The sequence below is a fragment of the Dermochelys coriacea genome, chromosome 10, assembly GCF_009764565.3.
Source record: "Dermochelys coriacea isolate rDerCor1 chromosome 10, rDerCor1.pri.v4, whole genome shotgun sequence".
Lineage (NCBI taxonomy): Eukaryota > Metazoa > Chordata > Testudines > Dermochelyidae > Dermochelys > Dermochelys coriacea.
Window position 1 is genome coordinate 37,449,049 of NC_050077.1, and position 24,805 is coordinate 37,473,853.

The following is a 24,805-nucleotide window of genomic DNA, read 5'->3' on the forward strand; positions in this document are numbered from 1 at the left end:
GGTGTAAAGATATGTTTCTGGGCAAGCGAAGCTAGATGAGTTAGTTCTGAGTGACTTCTTACAGTGCTCTGCACCAGATCCTGACATCCAGCTGAACTGCAGGCAGCACAGCTCAGGTACCATGATGCACCCCTCTGCTCTCCCTTTGGTCATGTCACCACCATGTGTAGGGCAGGTTCCCCAGACTGAGGGCTGCTCCAACATATGCCAGTACCAAAGGGCAGAAAGTGAGGCTGGAGACTGGCTCAGGCACATCCTGGCCAGTCCCCCTTTCCGCTGGCCACATTCTCTTGTGCCAGCCACAGCAGGGAAGAGAAGAGATGCCATAAGAGCCATGACACTAGCTCTGTGCCATTCAAAGATCCCCCTTCCTGGTACTGGATGGGCCAGTTCTACAACCAGGATTGGTGGGAAGTGTGGCACAAGGCATGAAGAAACTATGCCCAGATTGAAAAAGGGGTAGTCCTGGGGGATGTAGCAAGATCCCGTAGAAGGATTGGTTTCTCCAGCATGGATGCCGATTGACAGGTGATTAAGGACATCACTTTCAACAAAACTTCAGTTACATAAACCTTAGCAGTTACCAGACATACAAACATAGCTTGAAGAAAGACAAAGAAACAGACATGGAGAACTGCTTTCTAGACCGATGGCTGAGCACCCAGTGCCCCAGGAACACTTGATACTTGCCACAAGTTAAAGAACTATGGATTGAATAAGGTGGATAGAAAGCTGGCTAGATCATCGGGCTCAACGGGTAGTGATCAACGACTCAATGTCTAGTTGACAGTTGATTGCACCCTCAGCAAGTTTGCGGATGACATTAAACTGTGGGGAGAAGTAGATATGCTGGAGGGTAGGGATAGGGTCCAGAGTGACATAGACAAATTGGAGGATTGGGCCAAAAGAAATCTGATGAGGTTCAACAAGGACAAGTGCAGAGTCCCGCATTTAGGACGGAAGAATCCCATGCGCTGCTACAATCTGGGGGCTTCCTGGCTAAGTGGCAGTTCTTCAGAAAGGACCTGGGGATTACAGTGGACAAGAAGCTGGATATGAGTCAACAGTGTGCCCTTGTTGCCAAGAAGACTAACGGCATATTCGGCTGGATTAGTAGGAGCATTGCCAGCAGATCGAGGGAAGTGATTATTCCTCTCTATTTGGGACTGGTGTGGCCATATCTGGAGTATTGTGTCCAGTTTTGGTCCCCCCACTCCAGAAAGGATGTGGACAAATTGGAGAGAGTCCAGCGGAGGTCAATGAAAATGATCAGGGGGCTGGGGCACATGGTTTATGAGGAGAGGATGAGAGAACTGGGCAGAAGAGAAGTGTGAGGGGGGATTTGATAGCAACCTTCAACTACCTGAAGGGGGGTTCCAAAGAGGATGGAGCTCGGCTGTTCTCAGTGGTGGAAGATGACAGAACAAGGAGTAATGGTTTCAAGTTGCAGTGGGGGAGGTCTAGGTTGGATATTAGGAAAAACTATTTCAGTAGGAGGGTGGTGAAGCACTGGAATGAGTTACTTAGGGAGATGGTGGAATCTCCATCCTTAGAGGCTTTTAAGGCCTGGCTTGACAAAACCCTGGCTGGGATGATTTAGTTGGTGTTGGTCCTGCTTTGAGCAGGGGGTTGGACTAGATGACCTCCTGAGGTCTCTTCCAACCCTAATCTTCTATGATACCCCTGCAGCACAGTCACAGTCATGTATTGTACCAACAGGCAGAGATGCCAGAGGAATCATCAAAGTTGTTTAAAATGTCTGAGCCATCCCAGGCATCTGTCGAGAGAGGAGATGAAAGTGCCCATTGCTGTAGTCCAGAGAGAGGCAAAGTAGTATTGCTATTAAGAGTCATGATCAGTTATACAGTTTGTTGCTCTCTGGCATCACTTCTGTAGTTGTTGACATCACTCAAGCCCCTAGATTGAGAGATGGCTGATAACTAACCACCTGCATCACGTCAATGAGACGCTAACATCCCTGCATCTCAGTCTTGCTGCATGAGACCCCTCTGCCCATCTGGAGGGGCATTTCCCAGCACTGTGTTGGTGTGGAGGAAGTCTTGGTGGGAGTTTCCGGAGTTCTGCCCTCGAGAGCAAGTGTATCACTGCTGTGGCTGCCCCGTGAGAAGTCTGGAGCAGAGCCAAGGCCTTGGAAAGGGAGACGGGATGAAGCAGTGAGAGGGATGGACTCAGTCCAGTGAGGTTCAGGGGAAGGTGCTGAGTTGGGTTCACTGCAAATTGAAGCCTCATGTTAAAGAAGCTGTGTGGGCAGGGGCTAGCCAGAGCCATAGAGCTGGGTGAGAGCTAGTGTGTGACTGGCTCCAGGGAGCAACTGACTCTGGGTTACCCCACAGTCCAGCCCAGGGACCTGGGCAGTGTCATGCTGCAGATCAGCTCCAGGGGCCCACACAGGATCCCCCTAGGACGTGGCCCCAGGGGTCTTCTCAGGGTATCTGCTGACTCCTTCGTGTTTCCAAGAGAGCTACTGAAGCCATGGATTGCTAAGTGAGGCGTTACAGGCCCCTACAGTCCTGGCACCAAAGCATGCTGGGGCTGAAGAAAGGTCCTATGTTTCTGAAGGTCCCATGCCATGTCAGGACTCCCTCATCTGCTGCCATTTGTTATCACAGCTGAGCCCCCCAAATACCCTTGCCAGAAACACGTCCGTTTCCAATCCCAGCCAAGATCTGATAAGGACCAAGGCATCTGTTCCACATTAGATACTGCATTCTCTCATTTCTTGCTGAGCATGAAAAGGCCTGGTGAGCAGGGATGCTGTGCTCCAGTGAGATCCCATCTGGTGAAAATTAGGGAAATGATAACATCTTTTGTGGGAGGGGGCACAAGGGGACTTGTTTTTGTTTGGCTTTGGAGTCATGTTTGACTATTACACTGATGGAAACCAAGATACCTTTCCCAGTTCTTAAACAGCCCCAGTCCTAAGCTGGCTGATGAGACAGTCATCTCCTGGTTTAGCAGCTTTTCTCCCTCCTGTGACTCTCCCATCAAGCACTCACTACAGAATGAGTAACTCGTGTGGCTGTAGGGCTGGGGCACGGAAATGAGCCAGTTTGGATCCTCTCCATGGAGCTGGAGATCAGATGTGCTGGGAATCACCAAGAAGACCCACTTCAGATTCATCCCATGGCTCTAGAGCCGGAGAGGAAGATGTGAAAGCAAGAACCACGAAGGAATAACTTCACTTTCATCCCTTGCTTATAGCTCCTGCGATGAGAGAGTGAAAGGGAAAGACCCACTGTGAGTCTTTCCAACGACAGGAGACTCAGATTGACTCTAATTTAGCTGTGTCCTCTGATGAGAGGAGATTGGACTATGGAACTGTGTGTGTGTGTGTGCATGCGCGTGCCTGTAAGGAGGAAACTGTATTCCAGTCCCAGTTCTAGCACTCATCCCATCTGAGAGAGAATCACCCCATCGCTATGGAAGAATGAGAAGATGGGTCTCGTTGCTAAGCATGGCTGTGATACAAGCAGTGTTACTGGACTGAAGCTTTCATCCCAGTCCCTCAGCTTCCTCCTTGAGGGTGTCAGTGGTTTGGTTCAGCAAATTCCTGCTGCATCAGCAAAAGTGTTGCAACCTCACGGGTGTTCCATTCATTGCAGTACCTTGCATCCCATGAGATTGATGCATTGCTCCTGGCTCCAAGACCTCTCTTGCCTCTGTAGACAGAGAGAGGGTGATAGCATAGAGGCCAGGAGTAGCTGGAAGGCAGGAGGAAGGAGTTCAGACCATTGAGCCTAGGAGCAGCACAGCTGTGGTTGCTTACAAGAACACTGGACCGACTGGTATGGATGGATCACCAGCGAGACACAGGTGTTGCGTCTCCTCTCCTCCCGCTCTGCCCTGGCCATGGCACTGCACCACTGCAGATCCCAGCTCACTGCCCCTTTGCCAGTATGCTGGGCTCGCCGGCCATGGCACGCACACTCCTCACCTTGCCAACAATAAAAACGAGCAGAGCATCGTAAATGGTTCTCCCTTCTTCTGACACAAACCAGGGTCGGTTTTTACACATTTTTTCCAGAGTTAAAAATCCCCTGCTGGAACCCAACTTTTTTATTTCTCTCTCTCTCTCTCCCTCCTCCTTTTTCATTCCCTCCCCTTTTTCACAAGGCTGCAATTAGTTACCTTTAATGAGCCTTAACACTCTCTCTTTCACCCTGGGCCCCCCCAGCCTGCTCACGATTGGCTAATTGATGGGGCCAGCTGGCAGGAGAGCCCCTGGAAATTCCTCCCAGGTTCCGCAAGGTCCTCTGAAGCAGCTGCAGCTGTGTTCGCCCTAAGGTAGGGAAGGGGGGTGGGAGAAATTGGCTGTTCTGATGTCCAAAGCTCGACGGAAGGCAGACAGCTGTAAGTGCTGATTCAAACACTCTGAGCTCTAGGGACTGAACCTGAGGAGACCTAACTGAGAAAAGGTCATGCCCTGCTCCAAGCCCTTTATGAAAAGAAACACACAGTAGGAGCATCCTCTGGCCAGATCCCTGTGCTTGGAATGAGATGGGAATTCCAGCTCTATGCTTCTCTGATCCTGAAGGCTGCTTCTCCAGTGGACCCCCATCCCTGACTGAGGGGGGACTACCTTCTCCCATGGGTGAGAAGAGAATTAATTCTCCAGATTCCAGTCCTGGACCATCCCAGTCTTGTTTGTTTCACCCTGCCTTGAGATTCCCATGATGTCACTTGCATTGCTCAAGGTTCTTTCCTCTCAGAAGAATCCTCTGGGGAGTTTCGAAACTCAGTCTCCTTTATATTTTGTCACTGAAGCTAATGTGTTTATCCAAGCAATAGGCTGTTAGCTGTAGTTGGTGCTAGATGTAGTGCAGGGCGGGTGTTCTGCAAACTGTTCCTACCTAGTTTTGTCAAGACACTTCAATCTTGACCGGCAGCAGCCCCTGCTATTTCAGTTCCGTGCCCCACCCAGCTTTGCCAGTTCCCTGTAGTCCTACCTTTATATTCATTATGCAGTCAATTAGTATGTGTGCAACAGCTTGTGAAGCACGTACATCACACACATGCCCTCACATACACAAATGGGCTCCTGCATGCCAAAGTGTTTGGAGGGGGGCTGTTCTTTGTACAAATACCTGTAGAGACAATCACTGCCATTTTTCGTTAGTCACATTCATAATTCTTCTGTGTAAAAACTTCAGTCATCCAATCGGATTAGCAACAGTACCATGTTTCAGCAGCCGTGTTAGTCTGTATACGCAAAAAGAACAGGAGTACTTGTGGCACCTTAGAGACTAACAAATTTATTTGAGCATAAGTTTTCGTGAGCTACAGTTCACTTCATCATGTGATTCAGGTGACCAATCACATGCTACGAATACCAGATCATGAATAGCCAGTTGTGAGCAGCCCTTCAGTTTAAAATTGTTTATCTGAAAAGTTCAGTGAATTCATCAGACCCATACACAGAAAATCAGGCTTGGTTAATGAACAGAAAAGAAAGTCTAAATGAGCTAATACCCCCAGCCGGATTTATGGTGTTTTAACGATATTTTGTTCATTTTCAGTCTGTGTGCAATGATTGTTATCAGAGACATGTCCTGTTCAGCATAGAGAACTGTGTGTGAAATACATCTATTGACTTTCTTTTAGCAGCATTTCTCTTTTTCTCTCATTTTCTCAGCTTGTGACTGCCACCCTGTTGGTGCAGCTGGTAAAACCTGCAACCAGACCACCGGGCAGTGCCCATGCAAAGATGGTGTGACAGGGCTCACCTGCAATCGCTGTGCCAAGGGCTACCAGCAGAGCCGGTCACCTGTGGCTCCATGCATCAGTGAGTAATGCTGTCAGCAATGCCTAGTTCCAGCATTCCTGTGTTCTAGAGTCCCAGTCCCTCCTTCGCCATTTTTACAAGTGCAAGATCTTATAGTCATTTTGTTACCTGGGGCTGCGAAGTGCTGTCCTGCTGCCAGGGACTGTGAGGTCATTGGCTGTTAGAAGCTAAGCAGGGCTGGCATGGGGCAGCAGTTGGGTAGGAGCCCTTTAGGGAGCACCACATGCTAGTGGATCCGTACCCTCAGGGGCTCTGTGCTGCTAGAGAACATCTTTTGAATGACCCTGCAGCCATGTGGGAACTCTGCACAAGAGGTTTTCTCTACTCACTTCCTTCTCTTCCATCTCGCTCTCTGCACTGGCAGCCCAGCCAGTGTCCCAGCTCCCACAGCGGTGCTGGGTTGAAGTTGAACTGGAAGCCTTGGGGAGGCTGTAAGAGTCTTTCCATGCTCCTTGCCCCAGGGAGGCAGCAGTGGGAAGAGATTAAAGGTGGCAGCTGCATTGTGCCAATGGGAATAGGATGCTCCTAGTTCGGCTCCCTTGCAGGAGCACAAGGGAGCAGAGTGGGGGCCCCATAGTGCACAGAGTCAGCTAACTGGCATCTCTCTCCACCCATTGATCACAGTGCTGCAGGGAGCACAGCAATGGCTCTTGGAGCCAAGATGGGCAGCTCTGGTGGTTTCTCTAAAGGTTTCCTGGAAGCCTACAGTTCCTCTTTATCTCTGCATCAGCAACAGCAGAGCTGTCCCAGCAGGATCAGCGGATGCCTGGCCTGGCTCTCTTGTCCAGAGAGCAGCACTGGCTGGGAAGAGAAGGAGATATCTGAGCAGAGGACATCTCTTCCAGAGGTTGGCTGGTGCCAGGGCGGAGGCAGGGAGACAGTGCTGCTGCACAGGCCAATAGAGAACATGACACAGCACACACTGGCCTTGTCCCTCACCGCCACTTATCTGCCAGGGCTCCCAGCAGTCACCACGCTGCACAGTCTAGGCTAGTTAGCCTGGAGCTAGACGGTGCTGTCTGAACACGAGTGACCATGGCATTGGTATTTATAGGATCAAGCTGATGCACAGTGCTGAGTGCCCTACACCACCATGTGGAGTGGGGGGAAATGGGTGAGTCCTGTTCTTGTTCTCAGGATGTCTGTTGTAACAAATCCATTACCACATAGGACTCCATGGTTGTGGCTGTGCTGCCAGCTTGGATACTTGGAACTTCCATGGCACCTGTGGAGACAGAACTTAGAGCCTCATGCTCCCGAAACACAGAATGTCCCCTTCCAACCACGTGAGCTAAAGGAGAATATGCTTCCAGCACAGGGCCAGGAACCCTGGTTGAACAGTTCCAACTCTACCCCCATACAGGCAGTGGTAACACATTCACGCTACCCAGCTGATTACAAAAGAGTGGCTTGCTCTGTCTCGCTGGATACCGGGCCAAATTCTGCCCCGGTTGCATCAGTGCAAGTCTGGAGAAGGGCTGCACTGAGGTCAATGTAAAACTCCCATTTTCTTCACTGGCACCAAGATTCAGCCCTAATTATAGTGGGCCAGATTCCCTCCTGGTGTTAACTACATTGAAATATCAGAGTTATGTCAGTCTTGGCCCATTGACTTCAATGGAGTTATTCTAGATTCACCCTGAAAACAGAATCAGCGGCCACTATGAATGAAGCTTGTTAATCCTCTATCTGACTCCTTTGGGGTGTGTTTTTCCTGGGCTTATCCCTAGGGGAACCCTACGACTCCCAGGGCTCCCTCTAGCCTGACTGGCAGAATCAACAAGGGGGATGTGTTGTGATGCACCCCCTCTTAGTACCCGGCATGTCCCCCTGGCAGCAGCAAAGGAAACCAGCAGGGGGAGCTGCTTTGTCCTTTCTTGCTGCTAGTAACAAACTCTCTCCATCAGCAGAAACGGGAGAAGGTATAGGTTTGGACAAACCCAGCAGTTGGAAAGCAAGCACACTTCCTTAAGAATCTCATCCTTTCTTTTCCAGAGATTCCTGCCATCAACCCAACCTCCGTGATCACCAGCACAGAAGAGCCAGCAGGTGAGTGCTCTAAATCCCGGGATACAAAAGACATAAGAAGAACACTATGTGGGCACCTTGCAGCTATCCCTGTCTAATTGTATTTTCCCCTTGCCATTCCTGGAGGACTCCCCACTTTCCCCTTATTTAAGCATGTGCTGGCATTGAACACTGAATAGTTTCTTCATGCCCAGCTTGGTTGCAGAGAGCAAGCAGGTATGTCTCCTCCAACGAAAAATAAAATGTGCAAATGCGGTTTTAAATCCTATTTATTTTTGGAAACGAACCAAAGAAACTTGACAGGAGTCCTAGTAGCCTGCATGCATTCTGACCAGGAGCAGCTCACCCCCTTGGCAGAGGGGACCTAATGCTTTCTCACACTGGGATTCAAGGGGATTTTGTTTCTTTAATCTCCTCCAAACACAATAGATTTCCCCTGAGTGCTCTTTGCTGCAGCATCAGCCGCCTCTGGGGAACGTGTGGTTTCCAAATCTGCTGTTCTTGTTCCAAGGCTCTCAGGCCATGGCATCTGTCTCACAGCTGTGCCGTCCAGTGGCAGGATGAGAAATGGATCAGCTCGCACAACCGGGACACATGTTGAGTTCTCTTTTCAGAGCCAGATGGGGCCTGGTCCTCGGGTGGGTGCATCTCCCCCATCCCTGCACTCCCACACAAGGGCCTGGCATAGTTGCTGTCCTGGCATTCTCCTGAGAGTGGGGAGCTCCTGGCCTGCCTAAGCAGACAGAAACCATTGCTGGCTACAGCTGATTTCTGAGATTCCATGAACAGCCATGGTTCCAAATGGAGGACTGGCCTCCTGTTGCTCCTCCGACGGCTTCCCTCCACCTTTCTGCATCGCCTCCTTTCCTCCCAGACTGGGCTTGAGCCAGCTGCCTCTCTGTTTTCTGAGAGGCTAGGACAGCAGGGTGATGGTGCACACTTGATGGGAAGGGGAGAGAGAAGCCAAGTGTCAGCTGCATAGCGATGGCATGGTAAGCCCATAATGTCTCACAGCCTCCACAGGAGGCGCAGATCTTAGTTAAGCGGATCTAAGAGGCAACAGGATTGATAACTATGGGAAACCTAGGAGCATACTTTGACAAGGAGAAACAGCTGTCCATCATAGTCCCAGGAGCTATCTAAGAGGAAGGAGCAGGACTGTTTTAATGGAACTCCACCCACCCCTGCTAGATCCCGCGGGCAGGTTAGTGGCACCTCATGGTCCACAAGCCAAAGGCTGATGATAGCAAGAGCAAGGCCTTCTGTCCTCAGGCCTCATGACATCATCCTTCAATATGATGGATCCTATCTCCATCGAAGGCCCAGATCTTAAATCTGGGCCTGGAAAGGGTCTCAGATATTGCAGCAGAGGAGATGCTGCTGGAGGGGATCCATCCGCACTGAAGTAGCGGGATTAGAGATAGAAATGCTTTGACAACATTGCTAGCTTGGAGGGCTGGTGACCTGAGCAAAGACCTGACCTGGTAAATTGTCTCTCAAAGGGGAAGTATTGACAGTCTTTCTCATTAGACATCCAGACACTTCCACTGCTTTGCACTACCCCAGAGAGGCACGGGTCTGATTTCCATGTGGTGGCTTGGACTTCCTCAAACTCTTTCAGAAACTGTGCCTCTGAGATGTGCCTTTACTCAGTCAGGCCAGGCTCCCAGATACCGTAGTAACGATTGTGGGATGGAGGGATTAATAGATAGAGGTGGTGAATCTTTTACACAAAGCATGCTGCTATCGACTTTCAGTGCTACCATGTTTGTGCCTGAGTCCGGATAAAGAGTCCAAACTGATATAGCAGCCAGCCGATAGTCTTCTGACTAGCTCTACTGCTGACTGTGACCTGGCACATGCAGAGGTGGAAAAGTAAAGCAATCTCTTTCCTTCCCTCATCACTGTGGTAGAGGAGCCACTGTTTTTTAGGTCACATTTTCCTTCCCATCCCCATGTAATCCTTCCATCTAATCTATCTGTTGCCTGTATTTCTGAGGTGTTTATTGCCATAGTAATAGTCTCACAAGCAACTTCCAACTCACTCTGTATCCATCTCTAGTGTTCCTTTTTAGCTAGTCAAAGAGCAGGGGAGGAAGGGAGTGTAAGGGTCTCTGACACTTTTTTCTTCCGCCCATCATACTACTTCCCTCAAGGTCTTGGTCTTCTCATACACCTCAGCATGAAAATAGCAGACACCCTACTCAGTTTCCGCTCCTGGTCGATAGCACACGGGGATTATGGTGCTAAGAGGACACCAAATGCATGTTCTTGCTGCTCAGCACCTCCTCAGGGTCAGCCAGCCACCTTCTCGAGAGCTTCCCCCATAGCTGGCTGAGATCAGGAGACTCCTTGTAATGATCATGTGTTTGGACAAGTCCCTGACAGGGTGGGGTAGCATGAGCTTTCTGTATCATAACACCTCCATGTTGTCAAGATGCCAGGTTGTCTCATGCGACTTCTGCTTTCCTAGTGTGAAAGGGCTCCTATGGACAGGTCATTGCCCCCAAGGATATATGGAGGATGTAGCTGCAACAACATGAAGTCTAGAGGTGTAGAACAAAGGTTTAGTGACCTCTCCCAGCCTCCTCAACCCCTTCTGCCTTACCAAAATTGGGCATACAGTGACCCCCCACAGCATATCCTCCCAGCCGTTTGTGGAGTTAGTAATCTCTGCCCCCCAACCCCCCAGCACATCTGTGCAGTTGCTCTTTAGTGCTAGGAGTTCTTGGGAATGTTATTGCACGTCTCCCTCTGACATGGGCTCGTGGCTGTTGGAGTTCTTGCAAGCCCTTCTCCCAGCCTGGCTCAAGGGTGGATCCTTCAACAACAGTATGTCAGTGCTTTGGGGCATTTTCTGAGTCCCATGAACCTGTGGGGCCCCCACCTGGCCCACTTTTTTTTTTAATATTCAGATATTGACTGTGTTGGTTGCTTTATTTTTCCAAGGAAAGTCACTTCAGTGTGAGCTGGAGTTGGCTGCATATTTTATGGACTAGTGAAGATACCTCCCTGGGCCAGACTCCCAGCTGGTGTGAACTGGCCTGGCTCCATTGATGGTAATGGCGCTATGCCGATAGCTGGGGCTTTGACCCACTGTCTCCAATGGAACTGCAGTGATTTACCCCAGATGAAGAGCTGGCTCAAAATATATCAACATAATGTCAAACTGGAGTGACATTTATATTTTTGTAGCCTAGTCTATAGTGTCTATAAACTACGCTTCATTTCATGCGACAAGCATGGCATAGGGACAGTTCTATGCAAGTCAAGTGACTTGTGCAGTATAACTGGACAAATAATAGGGGCTGTGATGCATTCGCAACAGTGTTTCCTGGCTGGGGAGACTGACAATAGACCAACATGCCCTGTGCTGCTACATTGTTCCCTAAAGCACCTCCTGCTGGAGGAGACTGGGACTCTGACAGCCACTTACCCCCACCTCTTCTACACATCATTCCTGACAGTATCTTCAAGTGGGGGCAGCTAGGGTTGGAGTTCCACAAAGCAGCACTCCTGCCCCATTCCGTCCAGTCTGAAATGGGATAAGGAGCTGTGAGATCCCCCAGCAGGAGTCCTTTGTCCGATCCGTCCTGCTGGGAGAGTGAGAATTGGTAGAACAGTGACCAACATATCCACTGTTACCTAGCAACTCCTGCTTGAGAGGCTGAGCTTGGTACCACAAGATGAGCCCCGATGCAGTTCACTCTGCCATTCAGGGGCTCCATTTTTCATCCCTACCTCTGGTGAGAAGAAGGTGGGGAATCTGAAAGAATTTCTTTGGTCTTCATTGTTGGACAGGAAAGATTGCAGGGAATAAATTCAAGACAACTTCCCAGGTCACTTGGAAATAGAAGCTTTTTGCTTTTGGCCATTAGAGGTCCTAATCAGGAACATCAAAGAATGGACACTTTGGAAAGGAAACAAATGTTTTTTCCCGTAAGTGTTGATCCCAAGACTTGATTTACACTTTGAAAGGAGTTAATCGATGTACCCCACCCACCCACCCACAGTGCTTTACAAATAGGATGGTCTTAGAAACAGATCCTAATATTTTCAGCCAAATAAAAATAAATGATACTTGATGGAGACCTTAGTGTTTATTTTGCTTTAGCGGAGTGGGCCCGTGTTAAGCTGCTTGTAGTTTTATCCGAGGGGTTGGTTTTTTAAGATTTTTGGCTTCTAACTCAAGTATCTTCAGTGCAGAATCCATTCCAGGAGGGCAAAGAAATCCAGTTCAGGTCCCTCTTTCTCTTAGATACACAGATTTTTAAAACCAGAAGAAGGGACCATTATGATCATGTTGTCTGACCTCCTACGTAACAGACCAGAGAACCCAGCTACATCAAGCCCATAACTACTGGTGGAGTGAGAGTACAGGACAGCCCATGAATAGGGTTTGAGATCTGCTTCTCCCTGGAGCTGTACCCATGGGCCATTCCAGGAGGGCACAGGAATCCAGTTCAGGTTCATAGCTGGTCATAAAATTTTCATTGCAATGCAGTTTTGATGAAATAAGTAAAAATCCAGTACTTTTCTTGTCCTGCCCTGTTCTGCTCAGGTTCCTCTTCCCCCAGGGTCAGTGTCTCTCAAATCTGTAGGCATCCATCCCCTTGGGGCTGTCCTCCTCTCTGCAACCCCTCCAGGCTGGCATGCTATGTCCACCTCAGGCTTCTCTTTCCGCGGCTGGGTCTCAAAGGGAAACATGCTCTTGTGTAGGTTATCAATCCTGGATCCCCCCAACAGCTGCTGAAAGGGAAAGGAGGGGGAGGGGAAACCAGGTACAGAAGCTAGAGGACCAAACTGGCAGACCTGGTCACTAGGGAACCTGGTTCCTTTGTGCCCATTCCGTCCCCTCTATGCTCCCAGTCTGCACTTGGGGGAGAAGGTGAGTGGCTTTTTGGGGAATGGATGGCGACTGCTGGGCAATGCTGGCTGCCTTTGTTCATGAGAGGTATCAAAGATTGGGGTGCAGGAGGGGGTATGGTCTCTGGACTGGGGGTGCAGGGTCTGGTGTGGGGCCAGGGATGAGGGGTTTCAGTGCAGGAGGGGACTTTGGGTTTGGGGGGGCTCAAGGCTGGGGCACGGAGTTGGGGCTCGGGGTTGGAGTGTGGGTTGACCTTTGGCGGCTTCCGGTCAGCGGCACAGCAGGGCTAAGGCAGGCTCCCTGTCTGTTCTGGCTCCATGCTGCACCCCAGAAGCAGCCAGCAGGTCCGGCTTCTAGGCAGGGGGCCCCAGGAGGCTCGACGTGCTGTGCTCCCAGCTCCCATTGGCTGTGGCTCTCAGCCAATGGGCATGCAGAGCCGGTGCTCAGAGCGAAGGCAGCATGTGGAGCCCCATGGCCCTCCCACCTAGGAGCCGGACCTGCTGGCTGCTTCCGGGGCGCAGTGCAATGTCAGGACAGGCCTTAGTCCTGCAGCACCGCCAACCGGACTTTTAACGGCTTGTTTGGTGGTGCTAACCAGAGTCGCCAGGGTCCCTTTTCAACCAAGCATTTGGGTCGAAAACCAGACACCTGGCAACCCTACCAGCTGGTCTTGTTCCCATGGCAATCTAGCAAAGCCTCTTCCTGTTGCCTTCCATCACTAGGCCTTGCTCACCTGCTGGGGCATGCTTACCTGCTTCATCCCTTCCTGGTGGTGGGAAAGCAGACTTGAATCAAAGCTTGTCTCTGATTTTTATTGCTGTTGTTATTGGGACAATTTTGCCCTGGTGAAAAGGGAGGGATAGTGCCACGGCTGAGAGCTGGGCAGGTGCTGGGCAGACTTGGCCCTCACCATCCATGCCCCACCCCCGAGCTCAAGTGAGGGCTGACATTCATGCTGAACACAGCAGTGATTTTATGATCTCTACCAGGACTGAAATCACAACACTCATTGGGTCATATTCATCCCAGTCTCTTAAGGAGCTCGATCGATTTAGCCAAACAAAGAGAAGATGAAGGGACATGAGATTCCAGGCTGTAAGTGCCTATGTGGGGATCAAACATTTGCTATCAGTCTAGCAGACAAAGGTCTAACAAGATCCAATGGGTAGAATTTGAAACTAGACAAATTCAGACTGGGAATAAGGTGAAAATTTTTAATGGTGAGAGTAATTTACCGTGGGAACGACTTACTGAGGATCATGGAGGAGTCTCTGTCAGTGGCAATTTGTAAATTGAGACTGGCTGTTTTGCTAAAAGCTCTGCTCCAGGAATTGTTTGGGGCGGGTCTCTGGCCTGCATGAGACAGGAGGTCAGCCTAGCTGATCACAATGGTCCCATCTGGTCTTGGACTCTGTAAACCCCTGCCGTCTGTGGGAGCAGGTGCCATGACATCGCAGGCGCAATGATGTGAGGTATACAGGTGATGTGGGGGGGGAAGGGTAATTCTTCCCTCAGGTACACTGATGTAAATAAGCTGTAGTACCACTGAAGTCAGTGGAGGTTCCTTGGTGTGACAGGGTATAGGTGAGAGGAGGGACAGGTCCAGAGCCTGTCTCCGTGGGAGGAGAATAAGATTGAAGTCAGTCAGACAGCAGGTCTCAGTGCCTGGAAGTGGTAGAGCAGACTACCAGACACCCATGTGCATTCAGTGGGTGGGCAAAGTACCCCCTCCTTTATTTTACACCTTCCTGTTACTTTTCCTGTTACCTCTCTGCCACGCCTCCCCCCTTCCATGCCCCACAGGCCCAACTCTGTCCCCATTGTACAGGTTCACCTCGCAAACACTCATGTAGCTGAGCACTTTGGCAGGCCCTTGGTGGCCTGATTCACCACTAATTTTTACCACTTTTCCATTGGTTCCTCTGATCCCCCTCAAATGCCCCTTTGCTCTCTCCCTGAGCCAGTGCCAGCAAACCTACTGGGTTTCCCCTGTGCAGCCATTCACCCAAGGCCCCCCATTTATTTACTTTCAAACTGAAGATCCACTGCTTGGGGCCAGCGTTCCCGCTACAATAAAACCCAGTGCAGGCATGTGCAGGGACCCCACAACCACCTCAGAGCAGTGATGACTTACACACAACATTGGTGAGTCCCCAAATACCCCACATGCACCCTCCCTCCCCCGTTCATTTAATCTCCAAAGGCTTGCAGAGTTCACAGCAGGTGTGTCACATTCTTTGAGGCGTCTGCTAACAGTGTTTCATTGTTTCAAGCCTCCTGCTTTTCAGGTGTTTGGCTCCCCTCCCCTTTCCTCCCCCATTCACGTCCCTGGCTTTTCTCTAAGATCTCCATTTGCCCAGCTGGCGTCTCCTAGTCCCCAAATGTCTCTAGCAACCCAGGCTTCAGCTCCTGAGCCCCGATTCCACCTAAGAGTCAGGCTAGCTTTGGAACAAAATGTTCTGGGCCCTCTTTTTATTATTATTATTTTTAAAAAATTTCTGCTCAGTGCTTGTTCCCCATTAGAATTAGCAAAAACTGGTGGAGTGCGTCTTAGCGCTTTAAAGGAATTCAAAGTCAGCAGTAAAAGATTTGCAGCCGTAACACCTAATTAAGTTACATCTCTCTTAAAACAAAATATGCCGTCTTTTTTTAAAGCAGGGAGAAGTAAACCAGATGTGCAAACTCACTCGCACACTCACACACGCATACAGCCAAATGCAGTTTGTGCAACTGCCCTCCAAGTCGATGGGAATAACACTCCGTTGTGCCAGGGCTGGGTTTAGTCCCCTTTCTCTCTCTCTTTCTCACACACTCACACATACACACACATACTATCTCTCTCAGTCTCCATCTGTTTCCCGTATACTCACTCATTGTCTCATGCACTCCTTCATATTCCCATACTACAGTCACTCACAGAAATACATACAATACACAGACACAAATTCTGGCTGGCTGGCTAATGGCCTGTCTTTCTCTGTCACTCACACACAGAGTACATGCATGCTTTACCCTCATACACACCCATACATTTTCCCATACAAAGAGCCTGTTTCTTCTCTCATTTACCCCAGTGTATATCCAGGGTCAATACACTGACATGAGTGGAATTACTTTAGTCTAAGGCCCACAATACATACGCATGTGCACACACACACACACACACACACACACACACACACAATGTAGCCATACAGTCTCATATACACAGTATGTACAAAGACACACCCAATACACACTCACATACATTCACTCTGTCTCTGCCTTACACACACACTCATCTATAATCTCTATCATGCGCACACCCCTGCACTCTCTCTCTCCTGTCCATGCTCACACAAATGGCAGCTATTTCCTTTCTGTGCCCACCTGGATTCATGCCACAGTACCGGGTCCCCCTGCTGAGCATGATGCATTCAGATCATTCCTGGTGGTGTTGAAAGTTCCAAGCTGAGCTACGGAGACTTGGTTAAGTGGAAAAAGAAGTTTTGGGGCGATGGAGGAGGGATGAGAAGGAGGGAGGGGATGGAGGGTATGCGCTTTGGATTAGAGAGGCTGACCTGGGAAATGTGTCTATGGAGGAAAGGAGAGGCAGGGGGAGGAAAGGCAGTTTATTGACGTCTGTTTTTAATCTGATTTTCCCCTTGTGTTTCAGTAAAGCTTTTCGTTGTGATACAGGTGAGTGCCCCAGACTAACAGCCCAACTGAAAGTTAAAGAGCTCTGCCCGACTCATTCTTCCTGTAGGGGAGAAATTAACTGTTCAGTGGGGGTGTTAGCTAAGTGTTAGAGAAACCTAAGTGAAGTTGAGTACCTAACTGCCAATGCAGGGACTCCTTCACAATACCACTTAGCACTTACATAGCGCTGTGCGGGCCAGATTCTGCTCAGCCACTCCAGCCTCCATCTGCAGTCACTTCAGTGTACATGAGTGCAGTGAAAGAAGAGTCTGGCTCAGGGGCCTCAAAACACTGTAGTCAGTGACTCAACATCACAGCACACCTGTGAGGTAGGCTGCTGTTGTTATCCCTGCTGTACAGAAAAGGAAACTGAGGCACAGAAAGTGAAGTCAGGTGGCCCAGGATCTCACATCAAGTGAGTGACATGGCCAGAATTAGAATTTGGGACTTTCCAGCTCTCACCCTGTTCTCATGCCTTCACCACACACAGCCTTCTTTACCAAGTGCTATGGCCAGGTCCCAGGGGAAGTGGTGGCAGGATTTGGGGGTGGGCGAATGTAACGTTCCCCTCTGGTGTTGTCTGGATGGGTGATCTGCTAGGTCACTCCAATCCTTGACTCTGGGAGCCAGCCTTACCCTGCTCTGCTGTGAGAACTCCCTCTCCTGGGCTGTTCATGCACAGCCTCTGGCATGTAAGCTGCTCTTTGGATTGTGCAACCGAATGACACTAGCCAATATTTCCAGTCCCAGACACAACCCTAGGAACCTCCGTCTTGCAGTGGCCAGTTATGCCTGCTGGATGCTGCAAACTTATATGAGTTTGTCAATTTAACAAAAAAATGGATATGTACTAGGCTTGTTATCCCAAGGGGAGTCTCCAACATGCTTCAAACCAAACACACTGCTTCAGGTAGAATAAACACATTTTTAACTATGAAAGATAGATTTTAAGTGATTATAAGTCAAAGCATAACAAGTCAGATTCGGTCAAATGAAATAAAAGCAAAACGCATTCTAAGCTGATCTTAACTCTTTCAGTGCCTGTACAAACTTAGATGCTTCTCACCACAGGCTGGCTGGTTGTGCTTCAGCCAGGCTCTCCGCTTTGATCAGTCCTACAGTCACTTGGTGTGGTGTCTATAGATGTAGGTGAAAGAGAGAGAGAGAGAGAGCATGGCAAATGTTTCTCCCTTTTATCATGTTCTTTCTTCACTCTTAGCTTTGCCCACCCTTTCCCAGTCAGAGTCAGGTGAGCATTACCTCATTGTAGTTCCAAATTGACCAAAGGAAGGGGGGTGATTCCCTCAAGAGTCCAACAGATTCTTTTGTTGCTGCCTAGGCCAACGTCCTTTGTTCCTGTGAAGCTGGGCTGGGTTTGTCCCATACCTGCCCTGATGAGGTGTGAACTGCCTTTCAGCTCTTGGAGAGTTTTTGCCTGGGCTTATTTTAAGCCATGAGGATTTTCAGCCTCATAACTACATACATGAAATTATAACCTATAACATTACTATAACATTACTGTAACAATTACTATAACATTACACTAACAACAATGCTCAGGGCATCATGAGCCTTCCGAAGACACCCAGCATGACAAACTTCACACTGGATACCACACAATCATTTTTTAAAGATGAACATGGGGGTATAGGGTTTTCCCCCGAGGTACAGAGCGTCATAGCGAGTGTTAGTGGTCTAGTGATACGATCATTTGGGGATATCTCATAAAATGTATTTCCTGCCATGCAGGGGCCTTGGACACTGGTGGCATCTCAGTCCCTCCTGATCTCTGCCTGTGGCACAAGATAGTTTAGTTTCCAGAGACTGGAATACTTTAGTCTAATCTAGGTTATTGGGTTATTTATCACTAAAAGGGTGATTTGGTTTAGTGCCCTGGGCTGTGTGGGAGGTCAGACTCCATGAGCCCCTTCTGGCCTTAAATTCTAGGACATGTAAGAAAATTCCACACTGATGGGTGGGCGAGTGGGTGCAAACTCCCCTGGCATCACCTCTGATTCCACAGCTGCTTGGGACATCCCCATCCCTGCCAATGCACTTGTGGCACCACTGCCCATCTTTTGCCAGCCCCAGCAATGGCACGTGATCTGCCCGCCCTGTGCCTGGTTCTCCCCAGCAATGGGAGTCTCTCATTTGCAGGGACCTGTAAAGAAAAAGCTCGCTCTTTTGCAAACAGACTAGGCAGAAGCTTTAAGCAGAACCCAATGAGAGCTTATCCCCATTTCAAAGGACTTTGGCACAGGATTCTAGAGATTTGCAGTGGTGAGAGATGTGTCCGGGACTTGTAAGATAGTGGCAGCTATCCAACTGTGTCCTGGGGCTTGGGCTCGGGGGGCTGTGGTTGTGTCTCAGTGGTGGGGATTCCAGGGCCTGATATATAACGGAAGTGATCCAAGTGTCTCAGTGCTAAAGTTTCTGGAGTGCTGTAGTGTGGTTAGTGTCAGTGCTGGAGGTTTCCTGTTGGCCATGCTATAGTTCAGTGCATGTCATGGCTTATTGCCAGCGGCAGCTGGGTGCTGTCCTGTCAGGGAGTGGATCCAGTAGTGTGTTAGTTTGGAAAGTCCCCAGGTGCTATGCCAGAACAGAGGGTAAATTCCTGGCTGGCTCACTATAAAAGCAATTTTCCCTTTCTTGGTATTGACACCTCCTCATCAATTATTGGGAGTGGACCACATCCACCCTGACTGAATTGGCCTTGTCAACACTGGTTCTTCACTTGTAAGGTAAGTCCCTTCTCTTCATGTGCCAGTATGTTTATGCCTATATCTGTAATTTTCACTCCATGAATCTGAAGAAGTTGGTTTTTTACCCATGAAAGCTTATGCCCAAATAAATCTGTTAGTCTTTAAGGTGCCACTGGACTCCTCGTTTTTTTGTAGTCCAAGTGATGCCGTTCTGTCTCAATGCTGGGATTCCCAGGTGCTATGACACAGCAGAACTGATGCAGCCATGTCTTAAGGCCAGATTTACAATGGCATTTGGAGCCTAAAATGTTGATAGGGCCTAGGGGAAACTACAGAAGTGCCTAGGTGAGTTAGGTACCCAACTCCCCTGTACCTTCAATGGACCCATTTCCTAAGGGCAACTTTACATATGGCTAAGACTGTTACTCAAAAGTTATCCTGAGACCTGCAATTTAAGGGCCAGATGTCAAAGGAATTAGACTGATGTACCAGTGGATGACTTGGCCCAACAGTTTACCAATAGTTGAGTGCTTATAAAATAGCTGCTGTGAGTCACCCCAGAGGTGGCTGCATGTCATGGGTGGGCGACGTCATTCCTGCTGTGTTTGCAGTTTGTGCATTGAAATTCTCAGAGATGGATGGTTCTATGTGAATATCATAAGTTATTTATTATTAACAGTCAGGCAGTTTCTGCCCTATGCTGCTGCTTCCCATGCAGACCAGCGTGTCTTGGAGTTTCCTTGCGTGTGAAGGGGTTTGCTCCCATGGATGAGGTCGGAGGTTCAGGGAATCCATTGGACAGCCTTGTGAGGACCTCTTGTCTCTGCCCTGCAGCCTGGGTGTCTTCCTCTGCTGGTCAACATGGGTCCTGCAGGAACTTTGTTACCAAAAGCATCCCTCATGACTGGGACAGGGGCTGCTTACACCTTGTAGGCTGTCTGCAGTGACTTACACTGCAGTGCCCCATGCATTAGGGGGAAGTATCCACTAGAGACCAGCTGGCTCCATGCCCCCTACCAGCCTCCAGACTTTGGTCCATGAGGGGTTGGGATCTAGCAGGGAGCATGCCATGGAAACAGCATTCCCTCTTCTGCGTGCAAAGACACACCTTCATCTGCAGCCACAGCCGGGATCCCCTCCATTCACCCTCACCCACAGACAGGATCCCTTCCATTCACCCTCATCCACAGCCATAGCCAGGATTCCCTCCATTCACCTTTACCCACAGCCACAGCCGGGATCCCCTCCATTCACCCTCACCTCCACTAGAGCTCCCCTGGCAGTTCTGTCCCAGCCAGTGTTGGTGGCTTAGCCACACTGGAGCAGGGCTGCATGCTGTACCCTGGGAACATAGATGGATTTGCACTGGGCCCATTTATACCTCACCCAGTGGAGAAAGAGGAAACATCAGCTGTGGATTGGCTTTGGCTGCTATCCCTTTGCTTTGATTTCCCTTTCCACATGGAATGTTTCGTTTTGAGTGGTGCCAACACAGTAGGCAATGGGGTTGTGCCCCCCAGGAGTTCCTCATACCACCCCCTCCCCAAACGTCAACTCTCCCCCCCATCACACACTTGTGTACACCTGTTCTTCAGCTCTGGCAACAGCTGACTCCGTGGATGGTCCCCCAGCTCCAAGATGTCCTCTTCATCCTGGAGGGAACCCCGAGCTCAGAGCTACATGTTCTCTTTCTGGTGGGGAGGGTGGTTATTACAGGGCGAGGCAGATGGGTCGGTGCCTGTTCCACCTGGATGATATCTGGGGAGCCAGTCAGACTTAAGCTGATCTTCTTTCTAAATCCCCTTAGCGTGTATAACACCATGTCCGAGAAGTTTCAAGGGAGCTGGGAAGAGGAAAAAATGCTCTGGCAGTTGGCAAGTGAGAGAGGTGCTTGTGAAACATTTCCTCTGATGGCTGTCCAGCTTCTCTTGACACTTTTATAGGGTTACCCTTCAGGATTGATATAAAGGGTGTAGCACAGCTCTGGCTCATGGGGCCAGAAATCCACTTGATTTGAGGCTTTTCTTTGCTTTGCCTTTGGAACAGATTTGCTGCACCCTGCACTCTTTTCTCTACTCTTCTGTCCCTTCCCTTCTGTGTCTTTTGTTTCTCTTGCTCCTCTCACAGGTCAGCATCACAGCATCCTGGAACGGTGTCTCCACCATGCCCAGTGCAACGAGTAACCCCAGAAAGAGACAAGCCCAGGCCTGACTCTCCTGTCAGTGTAACTCCTGTTAACACAGTGGAGTCACTCCTGATTTACACCAGTGCCCGTGAGAGGAAAATCACTTCCTTGTCTTGTCTGAACTATGAGCCCATTTTGTTGGTCAGGTCTATGCTACAACCTTTTGCCGACGTAGCCGTGTCAGTTGGGGTGGGATTTGTGCCTGACATAGCTGTACTGGCAAAATCCTGGGGCCTGGAGCAGTGAAGCTGCCACAATGCAAGCTCTAGCAAAATTGCCCCTTTGCCAACAACGCTTATTCCAGCTCCACTCTTGCAAAATAAGTGACACTGGTAAAAGCTAGCTCCATTATGTCAGCTTGGACTGCAGTCACACACAGCCATACCCTCCCACGTGGGGCATGAGTCTTACTTCCACTGTGGCTCTATTACACTGCTTTGGTAGTGCAAAGGGACTGTAAAGTATATGTATCCCCACTTCAAGGCCACGTTCCATGACCAGAACAGTATCAAATGATTTGAATGCAGCTGAGACTCAGGGCCATGTGGTAGAATGGGGAAGGGGAGATAAATAATGAGGGTTTCTTGTTTTTTTTTAAGTTTCTTACATAAATTGAAGTAGAAATTAATTTTATATTCTAGGAATGTTCCTTGGCACAAAACAGAGATTAAAAAAAGCCTAAATTATTAATTCCAAACACTATTTCCGTTCTTTCATAATCACATTTGTATTATATTAATCATGACTATAAATCCAGAGCAGTTTTTTTTTCTTTTTTTCTTCAAAACCCAGGACTGAGTGGGGAGGCTGCAGGGAGAATGAAGGTGTCACCTGTGTGCTTCGTGTCTAGTGTATTCTCTTGTTTTTATCTCCCACCTGTCAAACCAGGTCTCTGGCTGCCCCCCAAACTCAGCTTCATGCCTCCCTCTCCTCAGTCATCCTTCCCACTCTGTTCCATCTTTCAATTCCTCTGTCTGCATTTCATCCCCAATTCTTCCTGCCTTGTTACACATGGGAATAGGCCCAAGGCAACTCTTGGAGATCAGCAGTTCGTGTGTATGCACCAGTGCTGCCTGCTACCTGTAGGCAAGGACAAGCTAACCAGGTTCCATCCCTGTTTCAAGTGCAGCTCACCCTTGCCTACACTTCAGGGGCACTGACAACCCCAGGGCAGGAGGGCTGAATCCTGGCTGCCTATGACTGAATCAGGGTTTTCACCAGAGCGGACAGGCTCTCATCTCTCCAGCCTCCTGTTCCCTTACTTCTCCTCCTTCTATCTTGGGACACTGGGGAAAATCTTCAACAGCCCAAGTCCCATTTTCAAAAATGACCACAGACTTGGGCTTCCAAGTGCCGGAGTCCCTTCTGATAATGGGAGATGGGATCCTAAATCACTTGGAGCCAGATTCTTAAAGGTATTTTGGTGCCTAAAGATGAAGGTGGGAGTCAAATGGGATTCCAAGGGAGTTTGGCACCTCGGTGCATTTGAAAATACAATTAGAAAATACATCTTTATGTACTGAAATACCTTTAAAAATCTGTCACTTTTGAAAACTTTATCCACTGTCTCTCCCACCCACTTTCCCCATCATTTTTCATTCCTCTCACTTGCCAACTTCTCTCCCCCGCCTCTGCATCTCATGCTGCCCCCAGCCCTCTGTGTTATGTTTCTGCTTAATCTTCCGCTGATGAGCTTCTAGCAGCTTTGTGGGGGGGGGGGACTGGGACAGAGTGGTGGGGTGGCACAGTGGAGGGGGAATGTTCTTTAGGAAATCTTTATAGCTTTTACAAATAATAGTACTAATAATAATTTCTAGTCTTTGTAAAGAACTTCGCTGTTTCCTCTGAAGCCCTCCTGGTTTCTTCAAGAGAAATTGTTCAATTCCCTAGAAACATGTTTTTCTAACTAAGTAGATTAGTTTACATCTTGTGGCACTTAAAAACATTATTATTATACCAAAAAAAAAAAAGACTCAGATTTATGGCTCTTTCTCAGGCCAGATCTCCCTGGCAGTGCTCGTTGGCTTAAACTTCAGTTTCTTCAAAGCTTTTCAGCTGCCAGACTTGCTCTGTCTCTCCTTCTCTTCCCATCCACTCTGCACATCTCATGAACCTCTTCTCCACAACCCAGGGCTTTGCCCCAGAACTATAATCTACTGGCTAACTGCAGGGAGAGGTGTTAGTAAACTGTTACTCATCACAGTCTCTTGTATACCCGGGTTGCCACAATTACAACCCAGTTAGAGGACTGGTTATAACACAGTTGTCACTTGACCCCGTTCCAACATCGATAAAGATTATAGTGTAGATGGAACCTAGCCAGGTCCCTGTAATCAGACTAACACTAGGCCATGTATGGCCATCTAGCACTGTCCCCTCCTTCTTTTGCATCCCCTCTCCTTTCAGCTTTCTGAACAACTTCCCGTCCCGTGGCTGGATGTGGTTCGGTGCTATGCTATTGCCACCAGCCCCAGTGCCATCTGCCCCAGTCTGGTGCTGCTCTCTGATACTTATTGCTGTGAATTCTCTCCCATGGAGAGTTAGTCTGCATGCAGATACAGCCAATGCTTGGCCCAGTGAGTCGCTGGTTCTGACAGGCCCTTAGTACCCCACTGCATTAGTGATACAGGTCTGATGAAGGCATGAGAGCAGAGACTGGCACAAGGTCTTGCAGTGGGATTCTTGACTCACCCTGAATCCTCTTCTGGACAAACCTGCACTTTGTGGGTTCCTTCAATGCTGCATTTGAAGCCTAAGGACAGACATCGAACACCAAGACTATGGCTACACTGCCCAGTTAACCTGGGTCATCAGTACCCGGATCTGAGCACCCAAGTTAACCTAGCCTACTTGTGAGCAACTCCACAGCAACGTCTACGAGCTGCCCTCCTTGCCTCAGCCGTGCTCCCCACCATGACAGGAGGGATGGGGGAGGAGGGGGTGCTATATACCTATGCTGGGTGAGTTTCCCAGGATTCAACAGACAGACTTTAAAGCAGAATGGTACAAAGCAGCCTTAAAACACCAGAGAAACTGGGGCAGTTGCTAAATCACAGTATCATAAATTGGGGCATTTCACATGTGCCCTTTAAACTGGAGCTGGGTGAAAACTTTTCATCAAAACAATTTGCCATTGAGGCATGCCATCATGATGAAAATAATTTTTTTGCAAAATCGTATCGATTTTGATGAAAGTTCATTTTGGGAAAAACATTTCAAAAATGGCAAAACTTCCAGATGTTTTGTTTTGAAATTTACTTTATTTTATATTAAAACATTTAAAATAATAATAATAAGTGGTCAAAATTAAAACAAAATGTTTTAGTTGACCTGGGGGGGAAATGCAAATTTTGCTTTGTGAAAATTTGTGAAATTTTGGCTTTTCCTCTTCATTTGGGATGAAAAAAAATTTCAAAGATTCTGTGGAATGGAAAATCCATTTTCGGGGGAGGGGGGGGAGGGGGGACTCTACCATAAACACAACCAAACTGAGGGGATGAAATCTGCTTGTCACGGCTGGAGCACTTGGGCCTGAAATAACT

At 48.9% G+C, this 24,805-nt stretch overlaps 1 protein-coding gene across 1 annotated transcript in view; it reads left to right on the forward strand.

Annotated features, from left to right (window-relative positions):
* NTN3 (netrin 3) overlaps positions 1-24,805 on the forward strand; it is an 86,865-nt gene that overhangs the window by 49,344 nt on the left and 12,716 nt on the right. Inside the window, exons 4-5 of the mRNA XM_038420796.2 lie at positions 5,654-5,803; positions 7,799-7,852. Coding sequence (XP_038276724.1) covers positions 5,654-5,803; positions 7,799-7,852 — 204 coding nt within the window. The remainder of the gene's footprint in view (positions 1-5,653; positions 5,804-7,798; positions 7,853-24,805) is intronic.